Raw genomic sequence first — 19,956 nt, 5'->3', positions numbered from 1 at the left:
TATGCAAAATTAGGCATATTGCAAGGCAGATGAAAAGAAATATTTTATTAACTGATAGCAGGATGCTGTTTCATTGACATTTGCCCCTATCAAATGCATTTCTACTGTATGCCCCATTGTCACAAAGCAAACATCCTGAAACGCAGATCCAATGGGCAAAATTTTAACAAATGGATCACCACTAAATTTACAAAGAAGATAAACACTTGGAACATTAACTTTGTGATATGCTACCCTAACAAAAACATGAAAATTATATTAAAAGTGCACTGAAATGCTGGCTGCTGAGGCAGGTGTCATGGCAACTTACAATGCCATGGTGACAGCTTGAGCCAGGCTAGAATCAGGACTAGTAAATTTCCTTCACATGACACCACCACTATAGGAACATAAAACAATTTTCACATCACACACGTAGTTATACATATTTAATGTAGGTTTTGCTCATTTCATGTCTTGCTACTGTATATTATTTAAGAGATGTGTGAAGATCCTGTGTCCCAGGGGTAATGGGAATGTTGGCCCGGTTCCACACTGCCTCCTGCTGGCTGCTTCTCACTGCAGGGACAATGTGACAGCAGAGAGGGTATCACACATTACACATAACAAAATGTGCTGCCCTGGAGCACTAGTTCTCTGTGGATACATTCATTTTTTCCTCATTTTCCTCACTAATTTTCCTTTGGGGATAAGTTAATAATGATATACATGTACTCATTATTATAATTATAATAATGAGTATATATTATTTTGCTGTATCTAGTACATCTATTCTCATTGCAGTATAATTTGAATTCAAATCCATTTACAAATAAATATTTTGCTAATGATCCTATGTGCCTGACTGCACTGCAATGTTTTATTAGCTGTGTGTAATTGTACTCCATTTTAGTATGATTTATAGTTGCTCCACTGACCACAGCCAAATAGGAGGATGATTCACTCTACCTTCATGTGCTCCACTGGCCACACATTGCCCTTATGCTGAGAGAGAGAGAGAGAGAGAGAGAGAGAGAGAGAGAGAGAGAGAGAGAGAGAGAGAGAGAGAGAGAGAGAGAGAGAGAGAGAGAGAGAGAGAGAGAGAGAGAGAGAGAGAGAGAGAGAGAGAGAGAGAGAGAGAGAGAGAGAGAGAGAGAGAGAGAGAGAGAGAGAGAGAGAGATAATGAATTAAAATGAGGTTTGTAGTGGTCATTTGCTGTAAAATACAATTCTCTCTCTGCTCTCACCTGAACACTCAGGAATGCGGCCATCCACTCTATCATATCAGTCTCTGTCTCACAGCATATGTACCTGAGCAAAGAAGTAGAAATATAATGAGAATATTCCAGTATTCCCAGAAGCAGCCGTACCTTACGGCCATTTTAAATTGCTGTGCTGAGCCAAGTCATACCGACGTCATCACATGTCTTCCCAACATGACTCAGCTTACTAACCAGCATGACTGGTTCTGGAGGGGCATGCAAATATTAATAAAATAAAAATGTCTGTTACCTTTAGTTTTGACTGTGTGCAAAAGTAGAGTGTTCTTTCTGTCAAATTTGAATTTAAAGACAAAATATTGTCAAGAATCAGCCATGGAATTTGAGAAAGATCTAGACATTGGTGCCGATGGCAGGCAGAAGCCAGCGTGTAGGAACAGCTTCTTTCCACAATGGAAATTACAGGTGCAAACACAGTCGCACGCACATGACAAAGTAGTGTTGTGAACAGAAATAATAATTAATAATAAAATACATAATAAATAATTAATAATAAATTAAAGGAGCACAACAGTTATAGTGGGTGTGGACTGGTGCACCTCCCGATCGTATGTGGCAATGGATGCAATTCTGGCACACAATAAAGCCGAACCTGCATGGCTAGCCCCATAACAACCACTTTTGTCTAGCAACAAACTAAACATCACCCATTTATTTTCTCTGTTGTTTATTTTGTTTGCGGAACATATTTTTGTGATGTGTAGCTGGTATGGCTGGAATTGAAAGCATGGTGTAGATTCTTTTTAAAGCAACATTCTAAAAGGGAGTGTTAAATTCACAGTCAGTCATTTTGGACACACCGTGAAAAATATCCATCCATATAAACATTTAAAGTATAAAAAAGCGAATTTACTGAGGTATACAAAGATGGATGACAAATGAAAGGAAAAACCTGAATAAATCAGTGGAGAAACATAACAAATTCAAATGCTTCCATACCGGTGTGCTGAATGATACAATTAAGTAATTAACGTCCCATCATGCTCTGTAGCATGTATGAAAAATGCTGAGCAGGCCCAGGTTACCTTGATTTTGGATCAAGATGGCAAGAGGAAAAGATCAAAGCGACCTGAAAGAGGGTTTATTATTGGGGCACGAATGGCAGAAGCTTCAGTCACAAAGACTGCGCAACTGGCTAGTGTTTAAATATCTAAGGAAAAACAGAAGAGCAACTCATTGTGACTGAATGTCAATGCAGGATGTGATCCGACTGTGTCAGCAATGACAGTCTGTCTACAGGTACATAGAGAGGGATATTATAGTAGGGTTACAGTGCATAAACCCCACATTACAAAGACGAATGCACATTTGAGAGTTCAGTGGTGCAGAAACGATAGGCACTGGTCTACAGAGATGTGGAAACAAGTGGTATGGTCAGATGAGTCTTTTTCAACAAGTGCGCGAGAGCATGTATGAAATACATCAAGAGAATGGTACAGGCCTAAATTCTTGACCCCTACAATGAGGGGGTCTGGTGGCTCTGTTATGAGCTGTGGGGGCATTTTCCTGGCATGATTTGGGTCCACTTGTCTCCTTAGAGGGACGGGTCATTGCAGATCAATACAAAGTTATTCTGAGTGATCACCTTTATCCTGTGGTGAAACATTTCTATCCTGATGGGAGTGCTTTCTTCCAGGACGACAATGCCCCCATCCACAGGACACGAGGGGTCCGAGAATGGTTCGATGAATATGAAAATGCTGTGAATCATATACTATAGCCCTTGCAGTCACCAGATCTCAACCCAATTGAACACCTATTTTTGAACCGACGTGTTAGACGGCGCTGTCCACCACCATCATCAAAATACAATATTCCAAATAAATAAATAAATAGATAAATAAATTCAGGTACTTTGGCCCTGTGTTTCTGATTTATACATTTATTATTATTTATTATTATTATTATTATTATTATTATTATTATTATTATTATTATTATTAGCAGTGCACTTCCCTTCTGGAGTAATCAGACACTCACCATCGCTGATTCTGCTGTTTCTCATCTTCACATACTACGGTCATCCCCCAGCTGTCACCAAACAGGAGCAATGCTCATTATCAGGTCAGAGTGATGTCACCAGATCAAAGCTTTTTAACTGGATCATCAGAGAGAACTGGAGCAACTGCGCACAGGATATGTTGCTGAATTATACAGCTTAAAATATGTTTGATTTGTTGTACTGCAGCACAAGGTGTCTACAAGTTCTTGAAGATTAGTTTATCTGACAGTTGTTTATTTCGGCGAAATAGCTCAGGAGGTAAGACTGATTGTCTGGCAGTCGGAGGGTTGCCGGTTCAAACCCCGCCCTTGGCGTGTCGAAGTGTCCTTGAGCAAGACACCTAACCCCTAACTGCTCTGGCGAATGAGGGGCATCAATTGTAAAGCGCTTTGGATAAAAGCGCTATATAAATGCAGTCCATTTACCATTTACCATTTCCTTATGATGGAATATGCGGTGAACTATCTGCTCAGAACCAGACACTCAGGTTGACAGAATTAGACTGCCCTCTGCTGTCAAAGTTATAGACTTTTGCAATGCATCTCACCGTGAATTATTAAGTAACATAAAGTATTCTCCAATTTGTCACAAGGAGGCAATAGCTATTAATCCTTAAAAGGCCAAATTATTTTTTTTTGACTGCCATAAATGTACCTCAGAGAATACAATGTTAAGATTGGCTAGTCAAAGTTATCTGTAAAAAACATGCCACCCAAAAGCCCGAGCACTGAGGTGACAATGAAGGGGGCAGAACCAAGCCAGAGTCTTACCTTGTGGGTGGTCGCAACTTTGCCTTTATGCCCTGACAGACCCTGAGGGACTTCACAGGCCACTCCTTCTCTGGCCGAATACTCTGTGAGGAGAAAGAGACGACATCCTGTGACATATAGCCCAGACAAAGGCTCTCAACAAACCTTACAGAACTCACACAAGTAAACACATAACATTGGTCTCACTTCACTCACACAAGCACACTTGCATAGGATATGTCAAAAGAAAACACACAGTATGACAAAAGCAGACATTCTCAGTATGCGTCTCTCAGTACTGACACAGACACTCTCAGTATGTGTCTCTCAGTACTGACGCAAACAGACATTCTCAGTATGTGTCTCACACAAGCACATCCCTTGCATATTTGCTGCTCTACGTGGGAATGCAGACTGGGGAGTGGGGGAGTGATTGGTGCTGTAGAAAGCGATTGCGGACCCATTTGCCCCCCCCCCCCAGGACAGCTGTCGCCCTTGCCGACCACCTATGTCACCTATACCTAGAACCAGCCCTGGTCTCACAGTACCAACACTATTGGACACTCTCAATATGTGCCTCGCAGTACAGACACAAACAGACACTCTGAGCATGTAACTCAGAAAAATACATAAATAGGGGGCAGACTGCCCTCTCTCCTGCAAAAGGATAGCGTTACTCACTATACTCACTATTTAACCACCTACAGGCACCTGCATATCACTCAGGGGCACTAAAAAAGGAGACTTCTATAACAGACTGCTCAAGTAAAAACACAATCCAACAAACAAATCAAACTGTTAGCCCCCCTCTTACGTGTTCTTCCTTGAGGAGCATGAGAGAGGTGTCCAAGAGGACAAAGAAGCGAGCAAGGAAGCTTCCCCAGCCTAGAAGAGTCCGCTCCTCCCGAAACTTCATCACCCCACTTTTTTTCATTTCCTCATTTGCAACTGTAGAAAATTCCAAGAAATATTACTCGTATTTCATGTTCTGTCACTATGCAGTCAATCTAGTATAAATTCAGTTATCATTAGCAGTTAAATGTGTTGTTCAATTTCTTGTGGCATTTATGTTACTATTTCAGTTTTAGCTTCATTTTGATTGGCCCAGACAATTTTACTGTGTAACAAACAATATTATAGATATTTAAAGTGGTTTCTGATGACCTGTTGGCTTTACAATGGCAGATATAAGGCATTCAGTGGCATGTGGTCTAAAGCAGCAAAATGCACCTGAAATAACGCCATTAGGTTTCCAGAGGCAGTGAATATGAACAGACTAATTTAATAGCATTTATTCACAATTATAAGCATACATTTCAGTTTTATGCCATGCTGATACATCTTTCCCTGATGACAGTGTTCTTATGTTGTATGCATCATAGGAAACAGAATAGTTTCATACATAGTTACTTTAAGTATGTACAGCCTCTGGAGCCATAATATCAAACGTCACTGTACAAGCTGATTTTGAGTTACTTTAAGGGTTTTTTTTTGTGTTGCTTTGGACCACTAATCCCAAAATGCCCTTTACTGAACCTATTGTAAAGATGGCAGGTTATCAGATATTTTTTTATAAATACCAGAAATATCCATCTACATATCCTGCTCACTTATACAGCTAATCTGTCTTTATGAAGCAACTGAGAGCATTTCACTTGGGGATACCACAGCTGTACCATTATTTCTACAATCAGACTTTTTATCTTGACCTAATGTCCCATGTCTATATGACAATTTAGTAGAAAATGTGATAAATAAATATATAGTCTATAGAGTGACTTTCAATTTACAGAGATACCTTTTATAAGACACAGTACCCTTCACTTCTTAAACAATGATATACTCTTTAATTGGCACATTATACTTTTCCTCATTAATAAAGCACAAACAGAGATTATTTCCTTTTTTCACTTGTTTCAGGTCACACAATGTTTCATTTCCTCAAAAATAATATTGCTTGCTTTGTCTTCCCTCGTTTTCATATCCCCTCTAATGGTATTTCAGTTTATTAATTTGCATTGCTCCTGTTGTGTGTGTTCCTTTTTTAATGTTTGGTTTCAATTTTGCCATTTCAATGATATATACACACTATAAAACAACATACATCCCAGCAGTGGTGAAAACTGAGCTGAAAACTGAGGAGGCAGAACACTTTCCCTTAGACTGATTGGTTTTGACAGTGATTAATTCACAAAATACTCAATACCATCCAATATAGCCATCTCTCAATTTTTTCAGCTCAGTAGCTGCTGCTGCATTTTAGCTAAGGAAATATAATAGATATTGGAAAGGAAAGAAGAACCACTAATTGTGGCCCAGTTCATTTGGATCATAACCATAGTACACCACGAGCTGTGGGTCCAATGGGTCCACAGGCATCTCACATGAGATTCAATTAAGATCACTGCTAGTTTCCCCTTGCAACATACACTTGCTACATACACCAAACAGACCTTGGTGCATTTACAATAGAGTAGTATTGTATCCAAGTATTTAAAATAGACAGCTATGCATACATAAAATGAGCATGCCTTTGTAGATTGTACATACCCAGGTAATTCAGCATTGCCTTCATAAATATGTTTCTCTTAACTAACAGGATTCTCTCCGGCCCCAGGGAGTAGCAGATAGGCAGCACTTTCTCCTGATAGTGCAGCAATCGCTCTGGAGGGGTGACAGAATAAAGCATTGACATATTCTTATCCAGGGCTCAACCATTTCTTAATGAGTTGTTTACTAAGAATATTTATTGAGATGTTATGGTTTAGCAATGGCTTTTTCCAATGTCACTATCACAGATGTATTAGAAATGCAATGAGGCTGTACTTGAAAAGTGAGACCACTTAATGGGTAATGTGTTTGCTTACCTGTCCCTTCACTTTCATTCACTTCAAAACAGCTCCAATACTCTTGCTCATTCCAGCAGATTTTGCACTTATCCAAGATCTCCAGAATAAGCTCGGCAGCTGTCATGGCGACTGAAATCTGAAAATGAGGAGTTTATCCGTGTAAATCACACGTCCCTTCATGCTCTGTACAAACAGCCTTCCTGTATCAATTGTGCAAGATCTGTACCCAGACGTTTCAGTTTATGAGTTGAACGGTCAGTGGGCACCCACCTTGATATGGTGTTCTTCCCTTTCTTCCTTCTCCTCCAGGTAAACAGTGCAGAAAATGTGTGGAGTAATCTGGAAGTACAGTTAGCAGTCATACATGGAGTGAAATGTATTGTTCTCACAACACTGTAAAACGCTCTGTAGCATTGTTCTTACCTTTGTCACTCCATCCTCCCACACCTCCATCCTCCCACAGCTCAATGAGATGAGTTTGATCTCATTGAGCTGTGTCTGCAGATGCTGTTCATCCACCTGCAGAACAGAAAGAGGGCCATCTAATAAACCCTATCCCAGAACCATCAACAAAACTTGCATCCCAGAATCATTACTATCTAAAAACATTTTCATTCAGACTTTTTAGCATTTTTTGCATCATACATTCCCACCCCAGAACAATTACCATCTAGAACTTTAATACCCCAGGATCATTACCATCACATATTTATCGTATTATAGTTATTCAGTGCTAAAATATTAACATCCCAGATACACCATTATCTCAAAACTCTCCCAACCCAGAACATTGCCTCAAAACATACCCATCACAGAACCATTACTATCATAGCTGCTTCCCTCTTAGAATTATTACCATCTTCTGACCATTCAGAAAACCATCACCATTCCCAAAATTATGGCCATTTCAAAAACTATTGCTTTACACTTTTAAAAAAATGTTATTCTATTCTCATGCAATAATCCAATGATTACATCACTTATCCTCCTATAGCAAATAAACTTTATATTGACGTATTTATTGTTCATATTTATATTCAGAAAATAACAGTGTATAGCACAAATTACAACCTCAACCTTTTTGGTGTGTTTCAGGACTAAATTTAAGTGCTTAATTTATTTGATTTATTTATTTGATTGACTTCATTTTTTGAGACCTTCTCATTTAAAGGAAACCACAAAAACAGTGCCCCTCCAGGACAGGTGTTTGAGAACCCTGGAATAAAGGTATACTGTATCTACTATTGAAACTATATCCTAGAAGACTCACGTTAAAAATGGCCACGTAGTGTTGAATGAGCTCTTCAATGACCTGGCAGGCACTGCTGTCTCTGCCATCTGTCTGGAAGAGAGTGGGGCCGAACACTATGGCCAAGTTGTACGGGCTCATCTGGTTAATGTTCACAAAGTGCTGGACGCTGCATCAAAAACATATCCAGAGTTGACAAAGCCCTAATCAAAATAATTCAAAACTCTGGTTATGTTACAAAGCCATTTTGTGTAAGTCTCTGGCGAACACAAAGAGGACTGTAAATATGAATAAAAACTGAATGAAAATAATGAAGATCTACATACATCTACTTCTAGCAAGAACACATTTATAATTGAAAGAAATGAATGAGAGGAATCCATTCCCATTCCTTCCAGTTGAATTCAAATGGCTTTATCTTTCTGCCAAGGAGATTCTTGTATGGCAGATGACATCTCATCCACATTTAGTGCATACTAAAAACCAGATACCATTGACAGTACACACAGTACATGTGTAAGTACTGTGGGGCTAACCTTACCAGTAGAGATGGTTGATGAGCGCTTGTAAAGTGGCCTTGTTGACAGGTGGCAGGCTGCATAAAAGAGACTGGTACTGTGCAACCTTCTGGCTCTTCTCTCTGATAGCTGTGACCATGAAAATAAAGACCTCACTCCACAGCAATGAGACCTGGAACAAATTATGACCAAAGCATCCTAGACCCTTTTCCAAGAAGGCCACAGTTGAGCCCCACTGGGCGCAAGGTTTCCAGAGTTAGAATTTAGAATTTATCAAAACTGGACAATATGCACAGTTGGAAGTGACGTGGGGTGCTGTCAGAACATTTCATGGACCGGGGGGCAGTAGGCATTTGTCAGAATGGATCATGGATTGGGAGTCCCAGTGGGGACTGAAAACTGGACATGTACACATCACTTGAAAACCAGAATTATAGTTGAAATCCTGACATCTGGCAACCCTATTATGGCGACGGAATGTGAATTGATAAATTAGACTCAGATCACATGGTTTACTCTGAGGGCTCAGAAGTAACCCCACACTGTGGCATAAGTCTGGCTCTGTGGGCAGTGTAACCCTGCAGGATTAGGGCTCACCAGTAACATCCAGCCAATGCACTGATGCTGCGTTGGTGAAGATGTTATCCTCCAAATCTCTGAAGAACTTCTTCAGGACACTTGACACATTCTCCACTCTGTGCGTATCCTCCTGCAGCCACACTGTGCGCGCGTCCTGCTGGAAGGCCTCCAGTAGGGCAGTGATGCTGGAGTTCACACCACTCTTACGATAGATACCCTCCAGGGTTAGTCCTGAAAAACACACACATACACACACACATGCACACACACACACACACACACAAACGCACATACCCCCCCACACACACGCACACACACACACGCACAAACACATGTATACATTAGTAAGGCTACATTACCATTATTCACTAAATCACATCCATTTTAATCCTGGTTTGAGCAGGGTTGCACTGTGCAAGACTTTGCCGTGTTGTTCTGTGCTGTACTGTGTGCAATGGGACCTCGTTGGTAGTTTGTGTTAAACTGGGGTAAATTGAGCCATGGTATGTTATCTGCGCTTTGCCATGCAACTCACCATACTTTGTGAGGTAGTTGATGCAACAGTCCACAATCACAGGAATGTCCAAATGGGTCAGCTGCTGCTGGCTTAACGTGTTCCCTGTGCTCTGTGCTGATTGCTTAAAGGCTGCGCACCAACCCAGGAACTCAAGATTTTGCTCAATCTCAAAGTGCAGAGTCCTGCCAGGGAGGGCACCACATCATCATAGTATCACAAATAATCTACAGGTCTAATCCACAATCACCCATACCTTTCTCATCTTCCTTGTATTTCAGTACTATTAACTGCTTGCCACATCTTGTCTCAAAATATTTCATATTTAAAAAATTCATAACTACACCAACAGGCTTAGACCTGCCCCTGCATCTCCCAACATGAATCAAAGTAAAGTACCCTAATGCAGTAAGCATATATTTTGCAGCTGGATACAGGAATGCAAACTATGTATTATCCCTGATCATGATTTTTATGATGTAAAAATATACACATATTGCATTTGAATCTCACCTGTATTTATCCACCAATACAATCACCTCATTCTCCTGCCGGACAGCTGAGAAGGAAGAATAATACGGTGGATCTTTATACAATTTGCCATACAAATGCAAATGAGCGGTGGCTTTCCGTAACATCCACAGAAGACCACACTCCCCAGAACCTTCACTTACAGAGTTCCTTCAGCTTACGTAGGTCAATGTCTGCCCTCTCGCTATTCTCAAAGCAGAAATGGAGAATGGTGCCCGCCAGGACAAAGAAACCCATCTGGGGATTCAGCAGATTCAGCCTGTCCCTGCAAAGCAGTTTCCCCATCCGCTTAAAGTCCAGGTCAGCCATATCACCTGCACTGGGTGGGACAATGGCCTGTGGGAGAGGCGAAACCAAAGGTTTGGAGGTTCTTATAATGGTAGCATGATCGGGACACTGTGTCAGTCAATCATTATATTTACTGATAAACATAAGTATTGATTTTCAATAAATGTTAATTCAGCATGAAATGTCGTTATGGACCTTATTTACCATATCATTATTTGTCTATCATAACATTATTTTTCTGATTCGTACCTTCGGTATTGCTGTTGTTCTGTTTTCTATTCCCTTAAAGTCAAATCATTTTGGCAGCTTGGTACTTCTTACCTTAATAATGTTCATGGACTTTTCACCAGTAATAACCCATTTATTGTGCTGAACGAATCATTCTCCCTATGTGCTAGTTTAAAGGGTGATATTTATAACAACGTTGGCTATACCATGCTCTCAAAATAGTTACCTTGGCGATAGACTTGATCCATTCCTGTGCTGTGTGGGCGTCATCTGCTCCAAAAAGGTAGAGTCGCCCAGAGGTGGTGAAAATCTCAAATGTGTGAGCATACCTGAAATGAGAATGTTGAAAGCTGGAGCTAACAGAAACTATAGACAATCCAACTAGAGACAATGAACAAAGTGCAGCCTGTGGAATGGAAAGAATAGACAAAGCTATTTTCTGCTTGCAATGCTTGTGTGCTTTGATTTCAATTTAATTTGCAGTGACCTCCAACATTTTTTTGAGAATGGACACCGAATGGCCATTACTGGCACATAAAGCCAGGGGATGCAGAAAGCTTAATTCTATACCAAAATATAATGGATTCAGTTTTTCTCATGTGAAGGGAGATTTTATTGTCTGAAAGCTGACTAATTCTGGTTAACTCTGTAGAGAGTCTTTCTGCATATTGAATACATTTGCATGAGCAAGCTGTTGACATATCATTAATATAAAGCAAGAAAAGGAGGGGGCCCAAAATGCTACCCTGTGGGACCCCATAGCTGATGCACCCAGGGTCAGAGAAAGTACCAGAAACATCCATCACCTGGTCTCTCCCTGTTAGGTTAGACCTACCCAATCAACTGTCATGCTGCTGAAATCCAGCGTTTTAAATTTGAAACGCAGAATACTAATACCAACTGTCAAGAAGATCAAGCAAGATCAAACCATGACCTTGGCTGTTTTAAATATTATTTACCCATGTGTCTCTGGGGGATTGATTGCCAGGGAAGCAATCTCCTTTATCTTCAGCTCCCCCTTCAGGTTGGAATTTGTTTCTTTATCGTAGTAGCTAAAACTCTCTCCAGTAAGGCTGCACCAGCGCCTGCGGAACTCTGAAATAACAAGTTCAGTTTTATCTTATCAATATATATTTTTAATTGTCCATTGCACCAACCGGCCATTGACAAAAAAATGAATTACCTCACCTTCTTTGGCTTTACGTCTTGTGACTGGCCGTGTCACAGAGCCAATCTTGAACAGATAACCTTTCCGTGTGATGGACGGAAAAGCTGCACTGGGAGTTTTGCTGAATATATGTCTGACTTCTGGGCTTGGGACAGCTGCAAAAAGGGCTAGATTGAGTATTCAGTTCAGACTGCAAACATGCTGTTACCCTGAGGTAACAAAAAATAGCCAGTAGTTGCCATCAGTGGAATGGGATGAAGGCGGCAGTAGACAGGCTCACATGTGTTCTGGTTCAGGTACAGAAACTCAGCTTGAAGTGTCTGGTTGTGGCTCTTAGCCAGGGAGATGGGAGTGGGAGATTCTGAGCAGTGTGTGTCACAGTGTACATTGGCACCACAGAACACCAAGCACAGAGTCTCAAAGACATCATCTGTCTGAACATTTATACATAGGGCCTGAAATAAGAGAGAGAGAGAGAGAGAGAGATTTATAAGTACAAATACAAAGCAACAGAAGAGTGAAAGTATATGTCAGGTAAAGGTGAGAGGGGGAATGTATTGGACTGGAAACTGTTGTGTCAGTTGGACAGGAAATCTCACATTGTTGAGCTTCTCCTGATGACCGAACAGTTTGTGGCGGCAGCGGAACCTGCCCTCCTGGTACTTAGCAGCGATAAAATGCATGCGCTGCTCGCTGCTGCTCGACGAAGACAGAAAATTTCCTGGAGGCACATTTGACGACCAGAACAGGTTTGCCCGTTCATTTCCAAGAAGCAAGAATAGCTGAGGAACAGAAAAACACAACCAGGAAGTAACCAGAGAATTTAATTAGCATTAGAAAAGCATGTTTATCATACCTGACCTTGAAAAGGCTGTTTGTACTGTTTCTTAAAGGGGAATTGCACTTTCAAACACATATGGGCTTATTTTGTTTATATTGTCCTTCTAATGAATGTGTCGACCTTCATTTTTCGATTAGTTATTTCATTTTAGATGTCTAACGTTAGAAACAAGGACCTATTTTTTTTAGCGCAAGTCCACATAGTTTCCGGTTTTTTCTTCTTCTTCAAAGAAAAGCATAGCGTTGAAGTTGCGCAATGATATGCTGCCTAGGTCTACTTCCTGAATTTATAAAGGTAAGCAACAAAACATTGTAAAATATTAACAAAATGAAATAACTAATCAAAAAATGAAGGTCGACACATTCATTAGGAGAAAATTAGAAATAAAATAAGCCCATATGTGTTTTAAAGTGTAATTCCCCTTTAAGTTATACTGTCACTCTTGAGAGGTTATTAAGCTTTGCTGTGCAGACAGAGTTTATATTTTGTGTTCAGGCACCTTTATATTTTGTGTAGGCAATTTTATTTATTTATTGTTACTTTGGCCAAGTCTCTAGATGAAAATTTAATCTGTATGACACTTCGCGTCAAGCTGTACTGGTGACACAGAGAGTAAACAGAATGCATTTCAGCAACCTAAACTAAAACCAAATGTCCTTCATTTCTAAACACAATGATTTTCATCCATTTCAATTAAAGTAAGTAGGCCTAACTGTTAACCCTAACTGTTACTATAACTGTAATCTTATGGAAACCTATCTGTGGTGCAGTTTCTCCCTCCTCCTCCTCTAGGCATTTTTTTTTAAAGAAAAATATTTCTACACCCATTTCTGTCAAAAGTGAAAAGTTAACGTTTTCATTAGCTAAGCTAACATTAGCTGGGTAAACACTGATGCTTGCCAAATGCTAGCTAATGCCTTGGTAATGCAGAGGAAATGATGTCAAATAATGATGCTTAACACAATGGCTAAATTTTATTGATTTGTTCCTGTCCTTCTAATTATGTTCATGTACAGGCACTGTCCTCCCTGCCCTTTTCTACATACGCCGGCTACTAGAGGGACGGGGGGGGGGAGGGCTCACATAGCGAAAGGAGAGATAGCTGAATGTCACTTTGACATTCAAAAGAACAAATAGGACTAATGAATACAAAAAAATGTGTGTTGCTTATAGAAATAAGCAACTAAATACCAAATCTTTTTGGGCGGGGGGAAATCTATTTTGGCGGGCTGCTCAAATTAATTGTATGGGAAACATTGCGTCTACTAATAGCACACATTTAAATTCACTGGTTAATTTTTAAACCCAGAGACCTACCGAGTCTTTGACAAACTCACCTGAATAAGCTCATCAGTCCACACCTTTACATCAATTTCCAGACTCCGTATTTTAGAGATATTACAGCCAAGACGTCTGTGTATTCCTGAAAGTGTAATGAAAGAAGGGCCAGTATAATAAAGCCAGGGTCCAGTGTAAAATTACCTCCCACAAACTGATGGTCACATAATGAAAAGGAGTTCTGTACAATATTGTAAGTGAGTAAAGGTTTATTGATATAGTAGGCTACTTTTCAGGAACAAATTCAAGAACAAAGTAGCTTACTGATGTAGACAGGTGCCTGACCATACAATGCACTATATGTGATGACAACAACTTGGATGAGAAGCCAGTGGGTGTAATATGGGACGCTCAATTGAATTAATACATAAAAAGTCTTCATGGGCCAGGCAGTTTTATCCTGACACTGTACCTGCACATTGCTCGCAGACCACCACACACAGGTTGATGGATGCCCATTTAGGTAGGGCCTCTCCACAGTCTGCACAGAACCTGTTGGAGTTCTCAGACCATATCCTTGTGAGCACCTCCTGATTGGAGAAAGATTCCTCAGTGGAGCTTTTCATGGCCGCCAGCCACTCCTCCTTTGCTTGGTCTGCTACAAAACTGTGAAAAGAGACAGAGAGTGAGAAGCAGATAAATATAGACCCACACATCTGGACATCTGGGCCACTTAGCCTGCTGTGCCTACTCTTGGTTCTGCGTTTCGTGTTTCCTTCATCTACTGATGCTAGTGGTGTTCCAAGGCTCCTGCAGGAGTATGGATTTCTACACAGTAGGGGATACGCACCGGATTGTTTTGAAAGGTGTGATAAGCTCAAATGCCCGGTGATCTGCGTCCTTCACAGTCCCCACATTCATCTCGATGGAGGTAATGCCTATGCCTGTTTCGAATTCCTGCCCCCAGAAAAGATAGTTTCTGGTCAACTCATCAGATAAGGACACATGCACACACAGGTACACAAGCTAGAATAAGAAGACACATGTTTTCTTTGTTTACCAGGAATACCTTGAAGTACAAGACTAAGGAAATACATTATTAATTGCATTTATTAATTATTATTAATTACATTATTAAGTATTACTCCAGGTTCTTGAAGGCCACTGAATCTTGCTTGCCAGGGACAAAAGACTTTAGGAAGCTATCCAGGAGGTACTTAACCACCAAATTTATGCAATTGTTGTCTTGACTTCATTAATTCAGTTTCCTTCTCTAGTTCTGAGAAGGCAAATGAAGAAAGCTGTTGGTTTGCAGCAGGACAAGAACTGATGTCTTGGTCCAGTGTGTTGCTATGGCAAGAAGCACATGACTAACTAACCTCAGCATTCTCGTAGAGAAAGACTTTGCCTATGCAGACAACCACATATAACTTGCGCCCTTGCATTTCCAGATGGCCCTGCATGAGGATGGAATGGGGTATGCTCCAGGAACTGCGCTTCTCCAACATCGTTTCCTCCAGGGCTGTTGCCCACATGTCCCTCTCCGCTGCCACACAATCAGCAACCAAAACACACAGGTATCAGACCTGGCTCATTTGCAATCTTAAGATTCTTTAGATGCAGTTAAAATTGGAAAACTCTTCAACTAAACAAATTAGATGTGGCTGGATTCAGGTTCACTTTAACACATTCCCTTCCCTTGCTCTCTTCCCTCAAATATTCTTTTTATTTTGTGACTAAATTTGTGACGTGCAAGGAAGGATAGATGAGGAACGAAACAAAATGCAGCTCAACAGCCCTTGCAACTTATATAGGAAGTGCTACACAACCTCTGCTCAGTATTTTGTTCCATAGGATGACTTTGGAAGGTTTATGAATAATTAACAGCAACCTACCCTATCTTATAGACCTTACTAGGCCTGAACTCTTATTTTCAGGGATAAACAAAACACACCAGCAAGTCTTATATAACACATGAATATATGTACATATGTTCTGGCTTATGCAGTGATGATGACCAGAAAGCACCAAACTCACATTCACACTGGGCTCGGAAAAGGAATGTCCGGTGCTGTGTTACCACCTCCATCTTCCGGTTGCCAGCTCTAACAACATTATCGATTGAGGATATTGGTATTATCTTCTTTGAGAAATTCTCCTGACAGACAGATACATTCAGAGACATATATTCTTTGACTGAGCACATTATGTGATACATACACTGAAAAGCTTCATCAAAATTCTATACTATCATAATGCCAAAATGAATTTTGCAGGTTAATGGCTCCAGAGTACATATTAGTATTATTTGAATTTGTCTCTGCGTCCTACCACATGTAAATTGCTTCAACAAGCTCCAAAATCAAAGCTGTAATCGTAAAAGATGATCATGAATCATTTATAATTACCTTTTCATTTTTGAAATATCTCAGGTAATCTGCATCCAGCCTAACCCAACGCTTTTGGAAACCCCGAGACCTGACCTTCACTGACCCTCGAGGCGGGGTCTTCTCCAGCCAGCCCATCTTGATGACAGGGGATGTGTGGGGATTGAGGTCTGCCTCATGTAAGGACAGTGATCCACCGGAGAGCAAAGAGATGCTGTCACTGGTGGAGGGGCTTGATCTGTCCAAGCAGAAAAAGTGCAATAACATATATGCGTGCACACACACACACACACACATATAAATACACATGCACCTGTGCACATACACACACACGTGCATGCACACACACACACATCTATGAACGCACATGCAGAGACCTATAAGCACATACACAAAGACCTATAAACACACACAAACACATGCACATGCACACCTATAAACATGCAAACACACAAACACACAAATAAACACATACATATTCATATGTATTTGCATGCACACATACTCACCTGTTTCTAGAGCGATTCTTGTTATCGCTGTCATCATATTCACTGCTCGTGCTATCAGAGCGCGTCCGTTCCAACTTCTGCACAGGTTGTGACTCATCCTGATGGTTACATTATTTGTTAATCACCAGCTGCAAGATTCAGGGTATGACATTTTTTCATAAGCTGCACCCAAACCCTTTTCTCTTCATATGATCTTAGATGGCTACATTTTTCACTGAGCATTGGTGGAAACCAAGAATACCTATATAAAAAGCAACAGATTGTCATAAGCACATATATTTACAGATCATTGCTCTTGTAGAATCAATAGTCATCTTAATCATACTAGATTGAAAGCTAGTGTTATAGGCATTAGGAAAATTGAATGTACAGCAAATGCATTTTAATATGGGAACTTTTGGTAACTATAATGACATATATATTTCACAGCAACATATTTTTAAAGAATGCATTTTATGTGTATTTCATATCCCTTAGGGTAGGTGTTACTGTGGTGAAAACACATAAAACCTGCTTACACGTCCAGAATACACACCTTCTCAGCCATGTCTACAAGGTCAGTCTCCTTATTGACTTATAGTAAGGTAAATCCTGACAAAGGGGAGGAGAAATGCAATATTAGTCTATTCATTAGTCACTCTCTCTCTCACTCTCTCTCTCTCTCTCTTTAAATTTCAATTTCAACCTTAAATTTGTATTTGTCTGCTTGGAGCTGAGCTCAGATGTATGAGACATCTTTGACACAGAGTCAGTTCAAATCTAATTTCTAATGCAAGTTTCTTATAGCGCTAGGTAAACAACCCATGCAGATTTTCAGAAAACTACTGAATATAACACAAAACTGTGAAAGGATATGCAAATATGTAAATAGTATAGATAAATATATAGGATGTAGCTAATGTATATGTTGTGAAACCCATCCTGCTAATGTGGTATACAAGACCAATGATACAAGACTCTGCCATTTCTGGGAAAAGGGGGATAGGTCTCCTCCAAAACCACAGTACCACATTGAGACCTCTCTGTTCAAATCATGATCAAACAGGATGTGGCAAAAGCATGTGGCAAAAGCGCAGAGAGTCCCATTGTACCACATGAATTCATGCAACCGTTTCACATCTGTTTGGGATCTGCAGCGCCGTTATCTAATCACATGTACTTCAGCAGCTGCTGTGCTGTGTATTTTCATTCATGTACAGATGCTTGCACAGATTGCCTGTTTCCACCAAGTCGCTGTTATTCTTGATTTAAGATGCTATCATTTATTTATTTATTTTTTGTAATTCAACGTTTCCAGAGGAGCTTTTTTAGTTTACACACCATCCATGAGGCTATAGCAGGATTAACCTACCATATACTGCTCAAAAGACTGAGTGGAAGAAAGCACAAATGGAAGAAGACAGCTTCATTCTGTTGTTTTCTGCTATAATGGCCCTCTCTGCAATGCTTGAAACTACAGCTCGCACTTGCGTTGCGTGAAGATTTTCAGGCGACACATTTTAGAAAGCAACAAACGCATGAAATGAACTTTGCGCAGCTGGAAGCACCTGCGTTTGCATACTTTCTATCCTTGAGTGCTTCAGCGCCCAGTACACAGAGCGTGCACACAGTTGTGCTATAATGTAGATTTGGTGTACAGTTTTTTCCTAAATGTACAGTATAATAGGTTTTGTAGAACACTTTTGTTCATATTTGGTTAAATTTTCCTTACAGTCTCTCTGACTACCCTCTGAATCTTAATAACCTATCAAGAGTGCTCTCTGCAAGGGGGCTTTCCTACCAGCTGTGCATATGTTGTATATTCACAGTGCTGTCAGAGCACTGGTTACACGGATAAGAGCAGAGCAGAAATACCGCCTGAGACATTGCTATAGCTAGTTAGTTGCCTAGAAAACAAAAAAAAAAAGAATGGCATAGAAAAATCTGTCAAAATTACCTTATTTTGACTGCAATGGCATATACTGATAAAAAAACAAAGAAAAGAATGTCAAAGAAAAGAGTATGACCAAAAAGGAATTGAACTGAGATCACCCATGTTTTCCAGAGCAGTATACTCACTGAAGAGCTGGTGTCACCGTTTGGGACAAGACTAATCCTATACCGAGCTCTCTTTAATTACCACTAAATTTTTGTTATATGTATTTTGTTGCCAGTGCAAAAAATCCACAAATTATATTTACGGCATTTTCTTTTGTGGAAAATAATCTTGAACAAAAAGTTGTCGAGAAAGGCCAGAGAATACATTGGTGGACATACTCCATGCAAAAAGGATATACATTTGATTAAATCATTCCTGGAATACTGATGATCTCACCAGAAAAGAAACAGTCAGTTCAAAAACAAAAACACATTAACAGGAGTAACAGGTTACTATTGGTCATTGGTATTGGTATTGGTCAAAGTAGAAACTGCCCGTCTGTGACACATTTCCCACAGATGACTGAAGTTCCCAACACCTGTTACTAGTTTGTGACTTACCTGTTGCTCTGGAACAATGTCTGAGAAGAAAATATCCGTCATCAGTATTACCGAGGGAGAGCTTTGCACTGAACTTCAGTACGAGGAAGCAGAGAGTAATAGTACTTCTGGGAGATGTGCCACCTGGGCTGTGCAACCTTCAGTTAATGACTTGAGACTCCACCTTTATAGCTCTGTGTTGAATGACTAGCCAAAAATGTAACGAAACATCACATAAGAAACTGCTTATCAATCAGATCTCCAGATTTGCTGCTATGCAGTGTAGCCTGGCGGATCAACATTAATCGGAATGTACAACTTGCAATCGCATTGAAATTAAGAGATTTATTTACGTTTTCAAAAATCTAATCTAAAAGCAATTAGCTTAACAAACAGTAAATGCTACAATCACTAATGCTGGTACAGTCACAAAAGATATAAATGAAAGAAGATAACTTCTGTTTGTGTCTCCAAAGGTAATTCCAAAAATGCAAGAAGACAAAAGACCAAAAACCAGCAGAACCTGTAATGCCAAACATGAAAAGACAAG

At 40.1% G+C, this 19,956-nt stretch overlaps 1 protein-coding gene across 1 annotated transcript; it reads right to left on the bottom strand.

Moving 5' to 3' along the window:
• Positions 1-18: 18 nt before the first annotated feature.
• On the bottom strand, positions 19-19,899 carry LOC118235452 (arf-GAP with Rho-GAP domain, ANK repeat and PH domain-containing protein 1-like). Its single transcript, XM_035432847.1, has 30 exons — positions 19,428-19,899; positions 17,485-17,540; positions 16,950-17,047; positions 16,462-16,678; positions 16,091-16,211; positions 15,433-15,599; positions 14,904-15,010; positions 14,526-14,719; positions 14,113-14,198; positions 12,534-12,716; positions 12,215-12,389; positions 11,955-12,089; positions 11,726-11,861; positions 10,993-11,095; positions 10,394-10,586; positions 10,233-10,278; positions 9,741-9,904; positions 9,224-9,436; positions 8,650-8,755; positions 8,130-8,277; positions 7,283-7,378; positions 7,130-7,198; positions 6,878-6,995; positions 6,561-6,674; positions 4,825-4,958; positions 4,032-4,114; positions 3,240-3,290; positions 1,227-1,290; positions 949-984; positions 19-558 (listed from the first exon to the last, which is right to left on the bottom strand). Exons 2-30 carry the CDS (start codon positions 17,494-17,496, stop codon positions 556-558), a joined length of 3,372 nt encoding a protein of 1,123 aa, XP_035288738.1. The 5' UTR covers positions 17,497-17,540; positions 19,428-19,899; the 3' UTR covers positions 19-555.
• Between the last annotated feature and the right edge of the window lie 57 nt (positions 19,900-19,956).

This window comes from Anguilla anguilla, chromosome 9 (genome assembly GCF_013347855.1).
Source record: "Anguilla anguilla isolate fAngAng1 chromosome 9, fAngAng1.pri, whole genome shotgun sequence".
In the NCBI taxonomy this organism is placed as follows: Eukaryota; Metazoa; Chordata; class Actinopteri; order Anguilliformes; family Anguillidae; genus Anguilla; species Anguilla anguilla.
This window is presented reverse-complemented; position numbering and strand designations above follow the sequence as displayed.

Bases quoted from the DNA above. Each gene is read 5' to 3' on its own strand.
- LOC118235452 (XM_035432847.1), bottom strand. The intron at 14,199-14,525 runs GTACAGTGTCAG...TTACACTTTCAG, and splicing joins GGTCTGCGAGCAATGTGCAG to GAATACACAGACGTCTTGGC. The intron at 12,090-12,214 runs GTGAGCCTGTCT...CCCTTTTTGCAG, and splicing joins GTACCTGAACCAGAACACAT to CTGTCCCAAGCCCAGAAGTC.